The 22,576-nt window shown below is 41.5% G+C and overlaps 1 protein-coding gene and 1 long non-coding RNA gene across 4 annotated transcripts; both read left to right on the top strand.

Annotated features, from left to right (window-relative positions):
• Positions 1-758: 758 nt before the first annotated feature.
• Positions 759-6,881, top strand: LOC110530074 (nucleolin). 3 transcript variants are annotated; one of them, XM_036985612.1, is made up of 14 exons: positions 759-777; positions 2,372-2,447; positions 2,560-2,712; positions 2,892-3,020; positions 3,279-3,356; positions 3,457-3,580; positions 3,732-3,868; positions 3,977-4,103; positions 4,215-4,357; positions 4,535-4,664; positions 4,859-4,995; positions 5,086-5,212; positions 5,299-5,525; positions 6,523-6,881. In XM_036985612.1, exons 4-14 carry the CDS (start codon positions 2,909-2,911, stop codon positions 6,555-6,557), a joined length of 1,377 nt encoding a protein of 458 aa, XP_036841507.1. In that variant the 5' UTR covers positions 759-777; positions 2,372-2,447; positions 2,560-2,712; positions 2,892-2,908; the 3' UTR covers positions 6,558-6,881. The 3 variants fall into 3 exon arrangements, with proteins under 3 accessions (XP_036841507.1, XP_036841506.1, XP_036841505.1); XM_036985611.1 differs by lacking the exon at positions 759-777 and adding an exon at positions 1,142-1,289 and having other exon boundaries at positions 3,279-3,353; XM_036985610.1 differs by lacking the exon at positions 759-777 and adding an exon at positions 1,142-1,289.
• A 7,440-nt stretch (positions 6,882-14,321) lies between these two features.
• Positions 14,322-20,692, top strand: LOC110530073. The gene is made up of 6 exons (XR_002474478.2): positions 14,322-14,476; positions 16,949-17,053; positions 17,145-17,499; positions 17,683-17,792; positions 18,474-18,587; positions 19,903-20,692. It is a non-coding gene; the product is annotated as an uncharacterized LOC110530073 (long non-coding RNA).
• The last annotated feature ends 1,884 nt before the right edge of the window (positions 20,693-22,576 follow it).

Here is a 22,576-nt window from a genome sequence, read left to right as displayed (position 1 = left end):
AAAGCTGCCTGCCATCCAGGACCTCTACACCAGGCGGTGTCAGAGGAAGGCCCTAAAAATTGTGAAAGACCCCAGCCACCCATCATAGACTGTTCGCTCTACTACCGCACAGCAAGCGGTACTGGAGTGCCAAGTCTAGGACAAAAAGGCTTCTCAACAGTTTTTACCCCCAAGCCATAAGACTCCTGAACAGGTAACCAATGGTTACTTGGACTATTTGCATTGTGTTCCCTACCCAACCCCTATTTTTACACTTCTGCAACTTTCTGTTCATCATATATGCACAGTCACTTTAACGATACCTACATGTACATACTACCTCAATAAGCCTGACTAACAGGTGTCTGTATATAGCCTTGCTACTCTTTTTTCAAATGTCTTTCTGCTGTTGCTTTATTTCTTTACTTACTTACACACACACACACCTTTTTTTGGGTACCATTGGTTAGAGCCTGTAAGTAAGCATTTCACTGTAAGGTTTACTTACACCTGTTGTATTCGGCGCACGTGACAAATAAACTTTGATTTGATTTGAGGTGGGATTTATAACATTGTGGTTGTGGTAACTAGTGACGACCCCTCACGCATACACAGAGATATTGGAGAAAGGAATCACATTGGCCAATAAATAGAGGCACGTAACGCCTCACCCAGCAGACGGTCGACCAATCGCGTCCACGTTGTTATGCCGCGTCACACTGTTGCTAAACTAATCGTCACGCCATCCCTTCTGAAAGTCAGGGTATGAGTTGAGAAACCTGTGTATTTGCCTCGAAAGTACGTATGTCTCGATTCCAAAACTATACGATATTACAGATAACAACTTAATTATCTCACATATTGGAACAAAATCGTAATATTGTACTTTTTGTTGACGAAATGAATGAAAATGTGGGTTGATAATGAAAACGTGGTGCAAGTAATGGGCTGTGTCTTGTCACAAATAACAAACACTTCGAATGTCAAAATCGCAACGCTTGTCATGAGCAATACCAATGGTTTTGTAAAAGCGCCACCAAAAAAAAGCTCTGTTGAACGTTTATGTTACCTTGCGCACTCAAGAAGGCTCAACCAATTATTTTTTCAACTCATTGTTCTATTTGTGGCTCAACCTGTAACCCGACGGGTTCTACGGCGAAAATCATGAATATTCATGTCTCGCCCCTCCCCCTCTACTAAAGAAGGAAATTTCGCCCACCGTTCATGGCCGTTCATGTGAACAGTCGTGTGCACCGTACATTAGCTAACTAAAAGAAGAATATTCCGAAACCATGGCACAATCAGGCAAAGTAAGAATGACATCTAAAATCTACTTATGTTTAATGGTTCACGACAGTTGGTCTCACACGGCCTCAAGTTAAATGACAACATGGTTGAACTCGCTAGCTAGCTAACGTTAGCAAATGAGCTAACTACTGTAGCTATTGTGGAACTACACTTCTATTGGCATGGAATGTTTAGCTAGTTACCTAGCTATTTTGCATCACTGTTGTTCACTTGAAACACGTGCTGAACATTGAGTTACAATTGATCTATTTCGAATACACATTGGGCGGGTTCGATTACACTGAGCGGCGGGACACCCGGCATAGATAGGCCCGTCACGTCATCGGGCGAAAGCAAGCAGTAATCTGAGCCGCTTGGTCATTTTGTCAACAAAGCAGCATGGTACATTGTCCTGAAACATCTAATTTCCATGAAATACGTTAAGAGTTGTCTAGACAACTTTCGTTAGAAAGGCAGATGAAGCGTTTATCAAAAGCAATCCATTTTGCTTGGGGAAACAATCTCACTAATATAATGTAATGGCGCCTTTTTGTAGGCAATAACTCCACCATGGTTCGTTGGACAAAGCCTATGAGGAAAATTATATTTGGGTTTGGGTAAACGCTGAAAATGAGGTCTGTGGTAAACACAGGTTTGAGATCTTATACGTTTGGTTCTAGGATATAATCTTCGTCAGCTGTCATTTTCAGTGAATTTTGAAGAATTTATGTAATATTAAAATACATAAATCACATAAAGGCGTCATAATTCGTAAAGGCCCTGTTAACCGACTGCTATCTCATAGACATTTTTTAAATGAGATTTCCTAAACCTCTGTTAAGCTCAGACCTTATTTTCTGCGTTTATTCCATAACCCTATTCTTTCCCCATTTAATTTTTCACACACAAAGGGATATCTGAACGGACCAGAGGTAATTTATCTCCTGGTTTTAGGAATACAAACTGGCAAGCTCTACTACTGCAATCAATTTTAAACCCAGGCAGGATTAATCGAACCCTCCCCCAGTTGTCTGTTTGTGATTGGTTGGTGATGATGGGTTAAAGAACACCAGTTCAAATGCTTATCCCAAAGGTTGTTTTATAGGGAACCCCATCAAGAACATCAACTAGACAGAAAGTTGGAGAGATTGGTGACGACAAACAGGATGAAAATAATTCTGGTAAGTGGTACCCAACTATTTTCTCCTTTATAGCCTGTGCAATATTTAATGCAACGTATATTGAGAAAGTTACTTGTTTAATGCGTCCTTGATACATCAATGTAACTTTCAGAAGGCCAGACTGATTCTCCAGCATCAACAGAGGTAGCTGCCCCTACTCCACAGGTCATCTTTTCCACAGAACCTGATGCTAATGAGGATGGAGATAAAGTAGCTCCCATTGAAGATGATGTTACAGAGAACAAGGAGGTCAAAGATGTCCCAGGTAAAGAAAATGCTTTGAGGGAAGGCAAGCATAGACCATATATTTAGTGTGTGTGACATTGTCCCAGCATGTAATTGGAATAGGGATAATGTTCATATGACATTTCTTAAACGCAAAACATTTGCTGTTCCGTTAAATTCAGTAGGTATTTCCTTTGTTAATGAATATTGTTTATGTAGCTTGTGAAGCGGAGCAGATGGACACAACTCCTGCTGCTGAGGAGGAAACTGTTAAGGTCACCTTTGAGTCAGAAAATGCCATCGAAGATGAAAGTAATGTTGAAGAGAAGACCAATGGAAATGACCCGGGTGAGGTCAAAGAACAGCAATTGTAATGCATTTTTGCCAGGGGTGTATTCACTCCGAACCAAACGGAAGCAAAAGGGGAGGCACCTACCTTCATTTATCCATTAAAAACTCACGTTTTTGTTGCGTAACGCAACTGGACTAATAATTACCCCCCCCCCCCCCCCCCCCCCCCCCAGATGTCACTCATTTATGTTTTTCCATCAGGGTATGTATGGAATAGGGTTTAATACATGTGTCTATGTGTGTTTCTCTCTCCAGCTGTTGCAGTAGCCCCAGTGAAGAGGAAAGCAGAGGATGAGACTTCTCCAGCTAAGAAGACAAAGTGCATTAATGGTGGTATGGTTATGAGCAAGAGTTAATATCACTCCTGTTTTGAGTGCTTGATTGATGGTGTCAGTGAGCTAACATGCTCCTTTGTTTCTTTTTTTTTTTTTAGGTTTTTGTCTTTTTGTTGGTAACTTGAACACATCCAAGGAAGTGGAGGAAATCAATGATGCCTTGGCCAACTTTTTTACGTCGCATAGTCTGTTATTTCAAGCTATTCGAGTGGACATAACAAAGTGGGTACCATTTTTATGCACTTAATAAACTTAAACTCTTCAAATGTTTGTACATTTCCTCACGAGACAGATTATTCCCCTTAGCATGGCAAATGATTTGTACAAATATATTGACATAATGTCAAATGTTTTTTGGGGGTACATTCTCTAGGAAATTTGCATATGTAGACTTTCACACAGAGGAAGACTTGACAAAAGCCCTTGAGCTGGATAGGGTGAAGATCCTGGACCAAAAGATAAGGCTAGGCAAGGCTAATGTCAAAGATGTCACAGCAGAGGAAAAAAAAGGTACTAGTCTCATCTTGAGTGACTTTTCCATGCTACTGATATTAGACATTTCTAGAATTGATTGATTGATTTCCATGTACTGACAGACGTCTCCCTCCCCACACACAGCTAAAGATGCCAAGACCTTGTACGTCAAGAATATCTCATTCTCGGCAACAAAGGAGGACTTGAAGAAAGTCTTTGACACGGCGGTCGAAATCAGGTTTCCTAGAGGCATTGGCCGACCAAGCAAAGGGTGAGAGTTGTCATCCAAAGTGCCCGTTTGATATCAATGCTTGATTTACAAGGTACCGTGTGGATCCCAGGATTCAGCTCTTAACACTTGGCGTCTACTTAATTGTGACAGAATTGCCTACATAGAGTTCAAAACGGAGGCCATTGCTGAGAAAGTGCTGGAGGAGAAGCAGGGGACTGATGTCCAAGGCCGTGTCATCGTTATTGACTTCTTGGGAGAAAAGAGCCAACAACAAAAAATGATCAATGCTCCAGGTAAGGATAGACTGAAATGAAGTCACTGGGAATTCCATTACTGTAGAAGCACAAGGTACTTGAATAGCTATATGGCTAGTCACGTTGCTCTATAGCATCTTCGAGGTGAGACAGATTTTTACAAAGTGTATTAATTCACTGGTTAGTTAACATGTCCTCAAATGTTCTGTTCCATAGCTGAGGCCACACCGAATAACGAGTTATTGGTGACAAACCTGGCTTACACTGCGAAAGAGGATGCCCTAAGGAAAATCTTTCTCAAAGCAGTCAGTGTCAGAATACCACAGAGCAGTGGCAAACCAAGAGGGTAAGGGTGCACATTGATGCTGCACCTGCTTTTTGTTGCGCTCTACTGAACATTTTGGGCGCCATCAAATAGATCATTATAAATATTCTGTTTGGATGAATTTGATAGTAATTTCATGTTCAGAATGCACATGGACATGGTAACTTGAGACAATTGTGTCAATTTGCCCCCCCCTCTTTCTTTTTTTTTAAAAGTCATGCCTTCATTCAGTTTGAAAGTGTGGAGGATGCCAAAGAAGCCATGGAATCATCGTTAAACAAAGAAATTTGTGGAAGAGCCATCGGAGTAAAGTTCAGCCAGAAGAGGCCAGAAGGTGACCAAGAGAACTCAGGTAAATATAGCAGAAAATTCGTAGGTGAATAATTCACGTTGTTTGACTGTGCCATCATTCATACCTATGTGTTGTGTGTTCTCTTGGTAGTTCCTTCCAAGACGTTGATGGTCAGGAATCTTGCCAAGGAGACGAGCGAGGAGACTTTGAAAAGCTCCTTTGAAGGTGCCATTGAAGCTCGAGTCACTAAAGACAAGGAGACTGGTGAATCTAGAGGGTATGTTTCAAAATATGACCCTTTTGAAACCACATTGTTATTACATTCAGACAGTGCTTTGAATACTCCTTCTTTGTACTTCTCAGGTTTGGCTTTGTGGACTTTGAGAGCATAGAGGTCTGCAAGGCTGTTAAGGAGGCTGTGGTGGACCTTCAGATTGACGGGAGCAAGGTGACCCTGATCTATGCCACGCCCCAGGGCGAACGAGGACCTCGTGGAGAAGGAACAGGCTTCAACAGGAGCTTCAGAGGGAAACCCGGAGGTCGAGGTGGCGGTCGGGGCAGGGGTGGAGGCTTCAGGGGTGGACGAGGAGGTGAGGTCATCTAGTTTGAATAACAATTTTTGGAAAAGTCATGAGGACATATCAATTGATACTTAAAATCCAATTTGATTTGTCACATGCTTCGTAAACAACAGGTGAAATGATTTCTAACGGGTCCTTTTCCAACAATACAGAGTTAACCATAAAAAAAAGATGAAATAGAAATAGTGACGCGGAATAAATATGCAGTGAATAACAATACCAAGTCAAAATAACATGGCTAAATACAGGGAGTACCAGTACAGAGTCCATGTTCTGGGGTATGAGGTAATTGAGGTAGGTATGAACATATAGGTAGGAGTAAAGTGACTTGGCAACAACATAGACCGTAGCAGCAGTGTATATGGGCAGTGTGAAAGTGTGTGTGTGTGACGTCAGTGTGTGTGTGTGTGTGTATTAGCGTGTCAGTGTAATTACCTGTGAGTGAGAGTCCAGTGTGTGCGTGTTGTCAGTGTAGAAAAAAAAGGGTAAATAGCCATTTGATTAGCTATTTAGCAGTCTTATGGCTTGGGGGTAGAAACTGTTCAGGGTCCTGTTGGTTCCAGACTTGGTGCACTGGTAACGCTTGCCATGCGCTAACAGAGAACTGTCTATGGCTTTGGTGACTGGAGCCTTTGACAATTTTTTGGCCATTCCTCTGAAACCGCCTGGTATAGAGGTCCCGGGTGCCAGGGTGCTCGGCCTCAGTAATGTACTAGGCCGTACCTGCCACCCTCGGTAGTGCCTTGCAGTCGTGTTTCTTGCAGTTGCCGTACTAATCAGTGATGCAGCCATTCAACATGCTCTCAATGGTTCAGCTGTATAACTTTTTGATGATCTAAGTGCCTGTGCCAAATCTGTCATGCCCTCTTCACAACTGTGTGTGTGTACTTCACACTTTTTAATGTGGTTCTAGTGCCTGAAATGTCTCTTTTACTCGAGTTATATCTACCAACAATTCTATCAGCTTTGGAAGATGGTGTCATTTGTTGTTATTGTTGTTTTTCAGGCAGAGGTGGTGGCGGCGGTGGAAGGAGGACTTAAAACAGCAAATATCTTCTTTTTTTACAATGGACTGCTGCAGCTGAGCTCTAATTCAACATCTGAATTAACTGACAAGCTTGTAATGGGCATCTATCCCTAATAATTTCAATAAAACAAATGAATTTGTTCGTAGTTTAAATGATTTATGTGAAAAGATTCTACCACGTTCATACTTAACAATGTAATGTCTTACACACTTACTGTATGTGTAACATTTTGTTTGAGTTTGTCTGTCTTCCATTAGTTTACCTTTTTAATTGTTAATTTCTTGATTATGCAAATACTATATTGAAGACTGAGTAATTAAAGGGTTCCCAAATTTAATGTGGATTTTCAGATTTTTCTTTTTGAAAAACTTTATTTTGTGAGATGTGCAACAAATGATGGAGAATGTGGACTTTTAGTATTTCTACAGTAGGTTTCCTCAAGGAGAAAGCTTCGATGTTAAAGATAAAACAAAAACACTTTAGTAAATGCTATAGTATAATACAGTCCGCAAAAACAATACAATTCAAAACTGAAATAACACATGGAATCATGTAGTAACCAAAAAAATAAATATTTTATGTTTTTGATTCTTCAAAGTATTTGGCATTCTCTCAGCCATCTTCACCTGGAATGCTTTTCAACAGTTGGAGTTCCTACATATGCTGAGCACTTGTTGGCTGCTGTTCCTTCACGCTGCAGTCTAACTCATCCCAAACCATCTCAATTGGTTTGAGGTCGGGTGATTGTGGAGGCCAGGTCATCTGATGCAGCACTCCATCACTCTCCTTGGTAAAATAGCCCTTACACAGCCTAGAGGTGTGTTGGGTCATTGTTCTAATGAAAGACAAATGATAGTCGCACTAAGCACAAACCAGATGGGATGGTGTATCGCTGCAGAATGCTGTGGTAGCCATGCTGGTTAAGTGCCTTGAATTCTAAATACATCGCAGACAGTGTCACCAGCAAAACACCATCACACCTCCGTGCTTCACGATGAGAACCACAAATGCAGAGATCATCTGTGAGTCAACAGACCAAAGGACAGATTTCCACCTGTCTAATGTCCATTGCTCGTGTTTCTTTGCCTAAGCAAGTCTCATCTTCTTGGTGTCCTTTAATAGTGTTTTTTTTGCAGTAATTTGACCATGAAGGGCTGATTCACCCAGTCTCAACTGAACAGTTGATGTTGAGATGTCTGTTACTTGAACTCGGAAGAAGCATTTATTTGGGCTGCGTTCTGAGGTGCAGTTAACTCTACTGAACTTCTTCTGCAACAAAGGTAGCTCTGGATCTTCCTTTCCTGTGGCGGTCTTCATGAGAGCCAGTTTCATCATAGCGCTTGATGGTTTTTGTGACTGCACTTGAAACTTTCATAGTTCTTGAAATGTTCTGCATTGACTGACCTTCATGTCTTAAAGTAATGATGGACTGTCATTTCTCTTTGCTTATTTGAGCTGTTCTTGCCATAATATGGACTTGGTCTTCTACCAAATAGGGCCATCTTCTGTATACCAGACCTACCGTGTCACAACACAACTGATTGGCTCAAACGCATTAAGAAGGAAAGAAATTCCGTAAATTAACTTTTAACGAGGCACACCTGTTAATTGAAATTCATTCCAGGTTATTACCTCATGAAGCTGGTTGATAGAATGCCAAGAGTGTGCAAAGTTGTCATCAAGGCAAAGGGTGGCTACTTTGAAGAATCTCAAATCTAAAATATATTGTGGCTCATTTAACACTTTTTTTTTTGGTTACTACATGATTCCATATGTGTTATTTCCTAGTTTTGATGTCTTCACTATTATTCTACAATGTAGAGAAAAAAAAGAAAAACCTGTTCAAACGTTTGACTGGTACTGTAATTATGTGTGGGTATGATACAGAGGAGTAAATTCCAGACCAGAAGATGCGACTTAGTGAGTATATCCCACTCTGCCCATGTCCCATCTTATGCTTCATTAGAAATCGAATGTTGCGTGTAATTTAGCCTCCACATGTCATCAAATGATCTAGACTACTTGGTCTCATTGGTGGACCAAATAGGCCTTATACCAGTTACTACATATAATGAACAAATGAAATTGTCAGATTTAACAAATTAGTTAAGAGTTTTGAGGGAAGGGGGATACCTAGTCAGTTGCAGAAGCGAATGCAAACAACTAAAATGTGTCTTAGGCATTTAACCCAACCCTTCTGAATCAGAGAGGTGCTGGGGGCTGCCTTAATCAACGTCCACATCATCAGCGCCCAGGGTGCGGTTGTTGGGGGTTAACTGCCTTGTTCAAGGGCAGATTTTTCCCCCTTGCCTGTTTAGGGATTGGAACCAGCGACTTCTCGGTGACTGGCCCAAGGCTTTTAATCGGTAGGCTACCATTTTGTCAATGTTTTACTCAGAAAACAATACTTTACAAATATGTCAATGTCCAACCTGAGTGTAATATGGTCATTTACATAAGGACACTGTTACTTTTGGAATACACCTGTTCTGTTGCCATGCATTGGCCTGGTATCAATCGATTTTAAGTCATTAGAATTCTCTTGGATAGGCATAGGGTAGTGTAAAGCAATGGAAAACAGATTTCTGAATTAATTGGAACATGTTCTCTCCCATGTTCTCTCCCAAGAAAACAGAATTATTCCATGCAGAAAATGTAACGTATTGTGATGTATGACGCAAACCCAGTCTTGGAGTTCTTGCTACTTTGCACTCAGAACAGTTTTTAACTTTTACAGAGGGTTAGACAGCGATAGCAAAGAGTAAGAAAAGGGGATGAATTACGCTAAATGTGTCCTTTAATGACCTCACGTCCTTAATGGTTGCGAATGAACCAGTTTCGGACGGTCAGTACCCTCAGAGATCTGTATATAATGACGAGATGCTCATATCTCCACCATAACAATGGGAGTTGTCCCAAAGGTGTGAAGGCACGCGACAAGCTAAAAAAAAAGCCCATAGAAACACGTTGGGCTTGTTATGGACAGAGTGAAACCTCTGGCTTCGCTGAGCACTTTCCAGCTCACTGAAGTTGTAGAATACGTTTGAGAGCGTGCGGTGAAATTCTGAAAACTTCTTTTAACCCACAATACTATTAGTGATTTCTGACAGCAAGAGGCCAGAGGCTTTCTGGTAAGTCAGTATTGTACGTGTTTATAAGCAAATATATCGAACATATAACTTTTGAATTGCCAATAAGTTGAAGGTGAGTGGGGGCAGGATATTACTGTAATGAAGTAACAATAGTATAGTATAATAATAGCATTATAATTCTGTAAACTCAGTATTTACCATGTGTATACTTTCAAATAAATACTTGATTAAATGGGTTGTGAAATGGAATATTTTTATTTGTCACATTTTTTTCAAACAAACATTCATCAAACAAACTTTGCCTCTTGTAGAGTGACAGGTGTACAATAGGTGAAAAATAGCATTTCATCAAGGTTCAACAAAAGTGATTGTTAATATTCTCTCACATGCTGTAGTGTAGTAGACCACCATTACTGATAATACCATTACGGACACTACTTTTATTGATGACAAAGTTTAGAAGTCCACCTCTTATCAAATCGGAGAAGTAGACCGTAGACATGGTTCTTGATCAGTGATCAGACTCCACCCAGTCAAGGTTGCATGTTCATGTAATTTATAGGCGAACGCCCAAAACCCCACTAGTTTTATTGTTTTAAATTAAAAGGGTCAAAAAGAAGCAAAAATAGCTTAGCAAATGGCAATTTCCTATGCAAGAATTCTGCTAAGAAGTGGTATGTGTGGGCAGGGGAAAACTGAAAATGATATGTTATTGGTAGAAAAGTTTGGAACTCTCTTTCTTATTGGTGTATTAACTAATTTACAGCATGGGGATGTCACAATGGAAAGTCAAAACTCCCTCCCACCAAAAACACGCAGACATTTCTGGCAATCTTTTTAAAGTGCTCTCACGTTCTTGACACAAAATGGTGCGCCTGGCACCTACTACCATACCCCGTTCAAAGGCACTTACATCTTTTGTCTTGCCCATTCACCCTGTGAATGGTACACATACATAATCCATGTCTCAATTGTCTCAAGGCTTAAAAATCCTTCTTTAACCTCTTCTGGACAGAATAAACATCTTTATTGACACAGACAGGGTTGAAGAGCACACAGCCTTGCTTAATGCTGATAAGGAGGCCTCAACAAGACAACACAGACCAACAACACAGATAAGCCAAGTGTCAGTCAATTAATATTGTTATTTGTATAGCACGTTAAACCAATGATTTTGTCAGAAAGGGATTTACATCATTTCGAGACGATTCTGACGCAAGCAAAGGTAAAAATTTCAAGGTACACTACATGACCAAAAGTATGTGGACACCTGCTCGTCGAACATCTCATTCCAAAATCATGGGCATTAATATGAAGTTGGTCCCCCCTTTGCTATAACAGCCTCCAGTCTTATGGGAAGGCTTTCCGCTAGATGTTGGAACATTGCTGCAGGGACTTGCTTCCATTCAGCCTCAAGAGCATTACTGAGGTCGGGCACTGATGTTGGGCAATTAGGTCTGGCTCGCAGATGTCGTTCCAATTTATCCCAAAGGTGTTCGACGGAATTGAGATCAGGGCTCTGTGCAGGCCTGTCAAGTAATTCCACACCGATCTCGACAAACCATTTCTGTATGAATCTCGCTTTGTGCATAGGGGCATTGTCATGCTGAAACAGAAAAAGTCTTTCCCCAAACTGTTGCCACAAAGTTGGACGCACAGAATAATCTAGAATGTAATTGTATGCTGTTGCGTTAAGATTTCCCTTAATTGGAACTAAGGGGCATAGCCCAAACCATGAAAAACAGCACCAGACCATTATTCCTCCTCCACCAAACTTTACAGTTGGCACTATGCATTGGGGCAGGTAGCATTCTCCTGTCATCTGCCGAACCCAGATTCTGCCAGATGGTGAAGCGTGATTCATCACTCCAGAGAACGCGTTTCCACTGCTCCAGAGTCCAATGGCGGCGTGTTTTACAACACTCCAGCCGACGCTTGGCATTGCGCATAGTGATCTTATACCCCGTGTACACTAGTATGCGGTGTCGCATGGTGAAACACAACTTCCCATTCATTTTCAATGTAAGGAAAGCGATGAGAAGCGGAGAGGGAGGGGCATTGGGCATTGCGAACGCGGTGTAGGCAGGAGGCTGTGAAAAAGTTCAGCATTTCCCAACTTTATTATTTTACTCCTTTTTCTCCCCAATTTCGTGGTATTCAATTGTTTAGTAGCTACTATCTTGTTTCATCGCTACAACTCCTGTACGGGCTCGGGAGAGACGAAGGTTGAAAGTCATGCGTCCTCCGATACACAACCCAACCAAGCCGCACTGCTTCTTAACACAGCGCACATCCAACCCGGAAGCCAGCCGCACCAATGTGTCGGAGGAAACACTGTGCACCTGGCAACCTTGGTTAGCGCGCACTGCGCCCGGCCCGCCACAGGAGTCGCTGGTGCACGATGAGACAAGCATATCCCTACCGGCCAACCCCTCCCTAACCCGGACGACGCGAGGCCAATTGTGCGTCGCCCCACGGACCTCCTGGTCGCGGCCGGTTACGACAGAGCCTGGGCGCGAACCCAGAGTCTCTGGTGGCACAGCTGGCGCTGCAGTACAGCGCCCTTAACCACTGCGCCACCCAGGAGGCAGCATTTCCCAACTTTATGGAAATCACCAGTGGCGACCGCTGGGCGATGACCAATCATATCGAGTGGTTCCCATGAAGAATTTGATGCTATGTGACCCATCGCTGGTGACATTCTTCAGCAAAGATGGCCGACAAAAATACTAGGATGGAAGCAAATATAAGTAATTATAACGTCATAACGAGTCATGAAACAAATGTACAGTTGAGTGGAATATGTAGCCGATCTGTGTATGGACCCTAAAACATTTGGTATAAATATTAATTCAGAACCTAGCTATGAACCTCAGCTATCATAGCCTGTTCTATCGACTTCAAAACAGTCTGAATGGCAATAATGAAGCCTATGGATTGAGTAGAATATAATATAACTTTATTGTGCCAAGGATGCAAGTCCTATATACTGTACATGTAGTTATTACCAAGCATGAGATCCCCACATTGTAGCCTGTACATTGAATATATTCACTGATCATGTGCTCTACCTTGGCAAATAAAGGTGCGGTTCAGGAATGAGACATTGTGAGACATTCTTTTTCAGACATATCCAATACCAGGAGTATCAAACTCCAGTCTTTGAATGATGCTGTGTCTGCATGTATGTATTACAATTATAAACTTCAACAGTGTTTACCAATCCTGGTCCTGGGACATCAATGGTTGCACAATGTAACTATGCAGTAGACTAGAAACGTGGTGTAACTAGTGAAAGGCTGATTTGTAATTCTTATATACAGAAACAGAAATTAAAAAACAGTACACTACACTTCCTACGCATCATATGAAATACTCTAAAACCGGTTCATCTCAATATCAAACTCCCTTCATCCGCATTGATCTGAGGACACAGGATAGGTGTAGTATTTCATCAAATCAGAGACTTACTTTCAACCAGTTGAGAATGTGAAACGCTTTCTTGAAAGAAGTTTGTTATCCAAGTAATATAAATACATAATGCATGCATCAAAATATTATCATTGTAAATACAAGTTCAATCTGTACTTCAATGCACATCTGGTGTGCATTATAAAAACAGGAAGAAAGAGGAGGAGGGTAGAGAGGTGTAAGAAGGAGCGCAACAGACAGAAAGGGAAAGCGGTATGAACAGAGGAGCAGGGAAGAGAGCATATGATTAATGAATCACAGTGCTACCCTAATATTATCTGAGTTCATCACAATTACATAATAATGTCTCTAGTGGTGTCTCATAACAGTCTTGGGCCCCCAGTTGGCCCGAAGGTTATCTTATGAGCGGGTGAGATGGTGATGATGGGATAGGGGGTTGGCACCCTCTCTCACATCAAAACGTACGTGCAAACGAGCCTTGTGGGGGTTTTTTTTCTTCGAACACTGTCAGTCATCATAATCATCAGGAGGTGAAATGCAAAACTGACCTTGTATCATTAACTCTGGGACTACTACATCTCTATCTGTATTTCAACGTAAAGCATCTCTTTAATAATACTTCCTGTTGACCCGACCAAGTGACCTCTCACCTCTGATCATGCTGTGCTCTCTATGTGTCAGCCAGTTCAGATGCGGGAGGGGTTCACTGACACAGCTGATATAACCTAGAGGATTTGGGGAGAAGGGGGGAGAGGGCCCTCTTGCCGATTCTTTGAAGGTGGAAGGAGCCACAGTTATACACCTGAGCCTGCTTACTGCACAACACAATCCATCAATCAGATTATACACGAGTGTGTAGGTGCACTCTCATTGAAGATGGTTTGGACCTTTGGGGGATCCAGAAAGTTGAAAATGACAGGTGAGAATGAGAGGGATATTCTGTGTCGCTGTTTTTATGCTCATGGCCTCCATGGCTAAGGAGAGATGTTCTCTTCTACCATGTATCAGTTATCTTCTGTCTGTGAACCTCCTTTGTTCTTTTGTGAGAGAGTTATTAATGATCTATGATAGAGTCAGTCGATGAATACCACAGCTCCTTTGTTTCCCCCAGTCCTCTCACTACACCCTGTCCCTAGTGCCCTCATTTAACCTCACTATGTAAAAGTGATAGTTACACATTTACTTAAGGTTGTAGTTACCTTTGAGGATTATTCAGTCAGAAACCCCAAATTTGAGCTTGTTTACTTAGCTACAGCCACCTACAGGGAAAAACATCATACGGATGTTACATCACCATCTAAAGACAATTTCATCCTAATTCTTTTTTCCCTCAGTTTCTCTTCCCATGATAGACGGAGAACTTTCCGGAGACCCACTGGACCTAAAGATGTTCAACGCCACAGACTGGGTCAATCAGTCTAAATTCTGTTTCAAAGTTGTCTCAATGTTTTCTCAATGTTGTCTCTGTTCCTGTATGGATATTGTAACCTACAGTACATTCTGTTATAGCTATGCTAACAATGCTACATGCTAACACCGTTTCTGTATGACTACTGTAGCAATGTTGATGTTACACATACTGATATTACACAGGAAGCTGAAATGTTCTGACTTGAATTGGAGTTGTTTTTGCTCAAAAAAGTTTGCCTGACTTCATATATTTTTCTGTCATGACTACAACACCACAAAGCATATTGTCAGGTGGTGGCAGCTGTGGGATCCTTTCTGTTATAGCTATGCTCAGAGTGCGAATTCTCAATTCAAAAATATATGGGCCTAATCATAAAGACGGAATTTAATGGTAAAAATGAATGACCATTTAATGTGGGATGAACACAACCAGTCATGATGCTTTCATCTGATTGTCAAACAAATCACTTCAAAAAGTAGGCTACCAGTGCATGTTTGTCCACTCCAATATAATCCAAACAGTGCAATGCATGTATCCTCACGCTTTTTGATGAATGGAAATAGACATCTGTATGCCTAATGACATTTGGCGATTGCCATTGATTAGGCCTACATTAAGTGATGCGCCTTGCCGACAAATTGACTTTTTTTTACACCTGAAATGGGGCTGAAACGGTCCCGGGAAAAACGGGATGGTCACCCTAACACACACGGCCAATTTACTAGGTTAGGCTACAATGTGTAGGCCTATTACCATGAACTTCAAATAGGCCCACCGGTAGCCAGTGATATATTGGTACAAAAATAGGTGGGTAAAGTCTGATTGCCGGTTGCGGTGACAAAAGGAACGCACCCCATACTTTCAATGCATTTTTCTGAAAAAGGTGGGTAATTGTACACATACAGAACAGGTAGCCTACATTCAACATAATACAGGAGTTGAATCTAAACATGTTTACACCCTAGCCCATGAGTTGTCCATAATTATTTTTTATTTTTATTTGTCTGTTTATTCATCATTGTAAACAAATTGTTATTTACAATGACGGCCTACCCCGGTCAAACCCTAAAACCAGACGACACTGGGCACCTTCCTATGGGACTCCCAATCAAAGCCAGTTGTGATACAGCCCAGGATTGAACCAGGGTGTATAGTGATGCCTCTAGCACTGAGATGCAGTGCCTTAGACCACTGTGCCACTTGAGAGCCCTCAGGAGTCTTCACAGATCCAGTGACATTAAACACTGCCTTATGTCCATTACATGAATTACATTTATGACAGTGTTATTTGTAATTATTAATCATTTAACAATTTAATTAGAACATTGCATTTAAACCCTGTACAATTCCTGGATCTTGGAGATCTCAGAAAATGCACTGTAAGTGTAACTATGTCAACATAACATTTAATTTTGTTTCACTGTGAAATCCGTTCTCACAGGCACACAAATCCAAAATAATGTAGGCCTAATGCTGGATCGAATCCCCAAGCTGACAAGGTAAAAATCTGTGGTTCTGCCACTGAGCAAGGCAGTAGACCCACTGTTCCCCGGGCTCCAAAGACGTGTTGGTTGATTAAGGCTGCACCTCTCTGATTCCGAGGGGTTGGGTTAAATGCGGAAGACACATTTCAGTTGAATACATTCAGTTGGACAACTGACTAGGTATCTCCCTTTCCCTATGCCATTGCAAAATTGAATGCTTCTAACCGAAAAAAAGTAAACTATACTGTAGGCCTACTGTTATGGATTGGATGCGCATTAATTGGTATCTTGCTGTAGGCTAGTTGTCTAGTGATATTGGCGACTATCATCACCTGATCCAGGAAAGAAACCAAACATTGATAGAAAATAATAAAGCTAAATAAATGGTCTACTTCTTCTGGCCACAGAGAACACCAGTACCAGCATGCACCTGAAAAACAAAGCAATGAGCGCTTTAAACAGCTGACTGACAAAAAGCAAACAATGATAAATCAAAGAATAAATCTAATATATCAGAATAAAGGGATAGGCTATTTTATTTTTTTATCAAGGGATCATGGCAAACAAATGGCAAAAATGAGCAAGTACAAAGGAAAATCGATGCGTAAAGGAGCTCAGCTGAGGTCTAAATCAGCACTACTGAGTGGACAGCGCTGTGGACAGGGAGACAGTTTATGTAGCCACATTTAAGGGAGCTAATGTCTCATTCAGGGGAGATGAGACCCCCCCGTAATTCGCACCCTGGCTATGCTAACAATACTATATACTAAGACAAGAACACAATCCCTTCCATAAGCATATGTGCCAGACTGTTTCTGCATTCAGCAATGTTACAGCATTGCTTTGGCAAGATAGCAAAAAAAGATGGCTAAAGCAGACTGGCATTCAGGCTACCTGTCTGAATCACCTTTCGTCTGTCAGATGGGGCTGACAGTTTTCAAGGGGGTCCCTGATGTTGCTTAACACCAATGATTGTGAATCCTAGATTCTGGAGGAGCCTACAGACTAAGAGACAGCCCTCTACAATCCCATAATGCCCATGCAGGTGCTCCCCAAGGTCAACCAGGAAGTAAATCCAGCAAAGGACATGGTAAAGTATTCATAGTATGCTCACTCTTACCTCTCTACGTCTACATACCTGTTAAATATGCTTTAGCCTTATTTTCTCCTTTACTTTTCAGGAGCTGTCTGAGTTGACGGTAAGAAGTCTGAGGACATTTTTCAAAAGCATATTTCTTTCTTTCCTTGAGTATTGATTTGTATGTGAATGGATAGGTTGAATGGATAATGTTTGACTGACCATGTGCTGTCTGTCTGTCATAAATCGTCATATGAGATTGGTATTGTTTGCCAGTTCCCCTTCTCGTCGGCTAAATCGTCATATGAGATTGGGATTGTTTGCCAGTTCCCCTTCTCGTCGGCTCTACAGAGGACGAATGTGGTTGTCCGGACGGAGGCTGGGGAGAAGGGCATGGACACCTACCTCAAGGGGGCGCCAGAGGTTGTGGCCAGCCTCTGCAGAGAGGACACATATTAGTGAGACCCTTAGCTTACCAACTCTTACCAGGGAGCAGCTTGCCAGAACATGTATTTCTATTCCAGTACCCAACCTGTATGTGGACTGTCAAGACAGGCTTTGGAAACACTTCAAATGATATAGACATTATTTCAGGGTAACTGACTGTAACCCATATTTACTCTTCTTTTTTCTTCTTTTAGTATCGGAGAGCTTTACCGAGACACAGGAGTCTGGGTTTCAGAGTCGTTACCCTGGCCCATAGCCAGCTGGAGGCCAAACTCCTGGCCAAACTCAGAATGGGCTGAATACTGTAAGTGGCAATTCTGCAGTAGCAAGTTGACTTTGAAAAGGTAAAAGAGGAGACTTGACTTCCAGGATCTGATGGAAGTAAAAAAAAAAATTCATACAGAGCTTTGGGAAACAAGTGTTCACGTGAAAATGCAACGACTAATAAGCAGCTGAGACTAATAAAAGCCAAGGCCACTAGCGTTGTGTAGTCAAACATGGCTCAGAGGCCAAGTCTCAAGATGATATAGTCATTCTGAATTACGAATACATGCATGGTTACAGACGTTGGTTGATAGGAAACTGACACAACTTCAAAATTGAATAACGAGAACAGTGAGACATTGGCTACTTTAGGGTACAGAGTGAAATCCAGCAGTTTAGTTCAAGATTGGTTGTCAGTTCCTGAAGCCTAGAATTCCGTGTCCTGACATCTGATACAAAGATACATGGGAAACACTTGTAGACTTTTGATGATTATAAGCATAAACATGTGAGGACGTGGTTCGTCGTCGATCTTGTTCGTCTGGATCGGCCCACACAGTACAATGTGCCGAACCAATCACAGTAATGAGAACTAGCTTATTTCCTGTTGGAAGATTAAATACATCTGTAACCTTGAGTTTGCAAGACTCCTTTTACCCAGGATACTTTTTGTTGTTGTTGTTGTATTGTCTGTTTTCTATTCCTGTCATGGATCTCATAGAGACCAATATGGAGTTCCTTGGGCTCGTAATCATGCCAAACAAGCGGAAGGAAGAGACTGCCAGGGCTTTAAAAGACCTACGACTTGCAAACGTTCGCACTGTGATGGTTACTGGTGAGTAAGGCAATCTTATGCACAGTCTTCACTCACAGTAAAACATGTTGAGATTGATGTACACAGGCAGACCAAAAGGTCAGTGTCACATTCCATCCCTCTATTTGGACAACTGAAATGAAAGGACTGTAGCGAGTACTAAATTGACACATTCTAGTGTTTAGTGCCTCCTATAACCATCCTGTGTAGACTGGGTTTGTGAGACCTTGATAGTAAACCCTTTTGGATAATATGGCTGCGTTTACACAGGCAGCCTAATTCTGACCTTTTTACACTAATTGGTCTTTTGACCAATCTGATCAGCTCTTTTGACAATAATTGGGCAATAGATTAGAAATGAGCTGCCTGTGTAAACACAGCCTATGTCACATTGTAGTACAGCATTATTTGATGGTAGTTTCTTCTCTGGGTGGTTCTGTAGTTGGCACTGCAGGCCGCAATACTCGCCCGCATGGCTCCTGACCAGAAGACTCAGCTGGTGGAGTGTTGAGTGAGTCTCCTCTTCAGCACTAACCATATGAGCACAAGATGTTGAAAAGACGTCCTTTCAACGTCTTGTGCTCACTGGGAGCTGTTAGCAAGTATTACATTGGCCACATGGCGTTAAATGCCTCCATGTTTTTTTCTCTGCAGTTATACTGTAGGGATGTGTGGTGATGGTGCCAATGACTGTAAGTATGGGGTTGTAGTTTTTCATGTTGTTGTAAGAAATCCACTGGGTGCTTTTCATCTCATGCTATAAAAGCATGTTTTACTGCAGTTCCACGGTCCTCTGTAGCTCAGTTTGTAGAGAATGGCGCTTGCAACGCCAGGATAGTGGGTTCAATTCCTGGGACCGTACTTATGTAAAAATGTATGCAAGTGTGATTCTACGTTGCTTTGGATAAAGGCGTCTGCCAAAATGGCATATATTATTACTTTAAATAATGTTTTGGAGGGGCAGATTAGTGTTGATGTGATCAGGGCCACTGTCTGTACCATAGGATCAGCTATTTACTGACTGAGCGCAAGCATTTTAGTTGTTTAACTGACACTCAGGGCAACATTGGTCAGTAGAGCCATAAGGGGGCAGTATTCTCATGACAGCACTATTAGGAACAGACCTCTCTTTCTCATAATCTATTACAGATTCAGCCTCTTGTATTTCTGCAATAAACTGTATTTTTTTCCAGACATTGTTATGCAAACTGACAAAGAGACTCTTAACTTTCAACTGACCCCCATGGGAATTGAACCCACAACCAGTGTCCCAAGGGATTGTTTTTGGAGCGCATTGAGAGACCTCCCCCCTCCCTTTTTTCTCTGCTACCTCCAGGCCCTGAAGACAGCTCACAGTGGGATCTCCTTGTTCAGCGCTGGGTGCCTCGGTCACCTCCCTCTTCACCTCCAACATCTCCTGTGTACCCAACCTCATTGGGTACTGTAGCATCCTTCTCATCAACCGTGTTAACTATCACTTTATTTTACAGTCCTTATACAGTTGGTACAAATTGGCAAGCTATAATGTACTTACTTTGGTAACAACATGATATCGAATGGTACTTAAACAGACAGTTAGTCGTTAGGTGCCGCTGCGGTCAAATATAGAAGCCACCTTGCACGATTCACAATTTCTTCAACAACAACAAAAAATAAATTGAAAACTTTTGGTGTTCCCATATGTATTTGTGTGCATTCAACCTTTACAGGACTAAGAAAAAAATATCTAAACTGAAATTAAAAAATGTCAATTTAAGTAAACAAATGGCCGAGACTAAATTATTCAAAATTCTAATTAATTTGGTGGGAGGCAAGTGATACTTGTTTATGTGTAATTGTAAGTTGCAGGTGCCTACAGGGTAAAAATAGCCATTCAACCAATGTGCACTCCATAGTAAAGTGCAAGGGTGCCAATATATTTGACCGCAACTGTATAACAATGTGAATAAACTATAGGTTGTAGGGAATATAACTTCCTGTGGAATAAAATGTATCTGTTGAGGTATTTGAAGTGCTGCATCAAAGTAGTCTCATCCAGAGTTGTAAGAGCAATTGTGAGCAATTATATTCAACAGTGAGCATAAAAAAAAGCATTAAAAAAAACAAAAGAAAGAAAAACATTGCAAGTTTGAATTTTGTAAAGTTTTTGCAAAGTGTGGAGAGGTGGAAAAATTATTGTTATCGCTCAATAATAACAAACCTCCTGGCATTGACAACCTACTGAGGATGGTAGCTGACTCTATAGCCACTGTCATATTTTTAATCTGAGTTTAGAGGAAAGTCTGTCCTCAGGCCTGGAGGGAAGCCAAACTAATTCCGCTACCCAAGAGTGGTAAAGCGGCCTTTACTGGTTCTGACAACAGACTTATAAACTTGCTGCCAGCTCTTAGCAAACTGTTGTAAAAAATTGTGTTGGACCAAATACAATGCTATTTCTCTGTAAACAAATAAACAACAGACTTTCAGCATGCTTATAGAGAAGGGTACTCAACATGTACTGCACTGACACAAATGACTGATGATTGGTTGAAAGAAATTGATAATAAGAAGATTGTGGAAGCTGTACTGTTAGATTTCAGTGCAGCCTTTGATATTATTGACCATAACCAGTTGTTGAAAAAACGTATGTGTTATGGCTTTTCAATCTCTGCCATATCGTGGATTCAGAGCTATCTATCTAATAGGACTCAAAGGGTTTTCTTTAATGGAAGCTTCTCTAATGCCAAACATATAAAATGTGCTGTACCGCAGGGCAGAGCTCTAGGCCCTCTACTCTATTCTATTTTTTCCAATGACCTGCGACTGGCATTAAACAAAGCATGTGTGTCCATGTATGCTGATGATTCAGCCAAATACGCATCAGCAACCACAGCTAATGAAGTCACTGAAACCCTTATCAAAGAGTGGCAGTCTGTTTTGGAATGGGTGGCCAGTAATAAACTGGTCCTGAACATCTCTAAAACTAAGAGCATTATATTTGATACAAATCATTCCTTAAGTTCTAGACCTCAGCTGAATCTGGTAATGAAGGGTGTGGCTGTTGAACAAGTTGAGGAGACTAACTTACTTGGCGTTTCCTTACATTGTAAACTGTCATGGTCAAACATATAGATTCAATGGTAGTAAAGATGGGGAGAGGTCTGGCCGTAATAAAGAGATGCTCTGCTTTTTTGACACCACACTCCAAAAAGCAAGCTCTGCAGGCTCTAGCTTAGTCTAATCTTGATTATTGTCCAGTCGTGTGGTCCAGTGCTGCAAGGAAAGACCTAGTTAAGCTGCAGCTGGCCCAGAACAGAGCGGCACGTTTTGCTCATAATTGTAATCAGAGGGCTGATATAAATACTATTCATGCCAGTCTCTCTTGGCTAAGAATTGAGGAGAGACTGACTACATCACTTATTTTTATAAGAAACATTAATGTGTTGAAAATCCCAAATTGTTTGCATAGTCAACTTACACACAGCTCTGACACACACACTTATCCCACCAGACATGCCACCAGGGGTCTTTTCACAGTCCCCAAATCCAGAACAAAATCAAGAAAGCGTACAGTATTATATAGAGCCCTAATTGCATGGAACTTCCTTCCATCTCATATTGCTCAAATAAACAGCAAACCTGGTTTACAAAAAACAGATAAAGCAACACCTTGCGGCACAACGCCTCTCCCCTATTTGACCTACATCGTTTGTGGGTATGCATTGATATGTAGGCTACGTGTGCCTTTAAAAAAATATATGTAGTTCTGTCCTTGAGCTGTTCTTGTCTATTGATGTTCTGTATTATGTCATCCTGTATTATGTTTCATGTTTTGTGTGGACCCAAGGAAGAGTAACTGCTGCTTTTGCAACAGCTAATGGGGATCCTAATAAAATACCAAATACCAGACTGAATGATGGCCTGTTGTTTCTCCACAGGGAGGGCCGAGCTGCTTCTGTCTGTTCAAGTTCATGGCCCTGTACAGCATCATCCAGTACCTCAGTGTCACACTCCTCTACTCTGAGTACTTG

Source organism: Oncorhynchus mykiss, chromosome 8, assembly GCF_013265735.2.
Source record: "Oncorhynchus mykiss isolate Arlee chromosome 8, USDA_OmykA_1.1, whole genome shotgun sequence".
Classification (NCBI taxonomy): Eukaryota; Metazoa; Chordata; class Actinopteri; order Salmoniformes; family Salmonidae; genus Oncorhynchus; species Oncorhynchus mykiss.
Note: the sequence above shows the minus strand (reverse complement) of the source record. Positions and strands in the feature narration are given on the sequence as shown.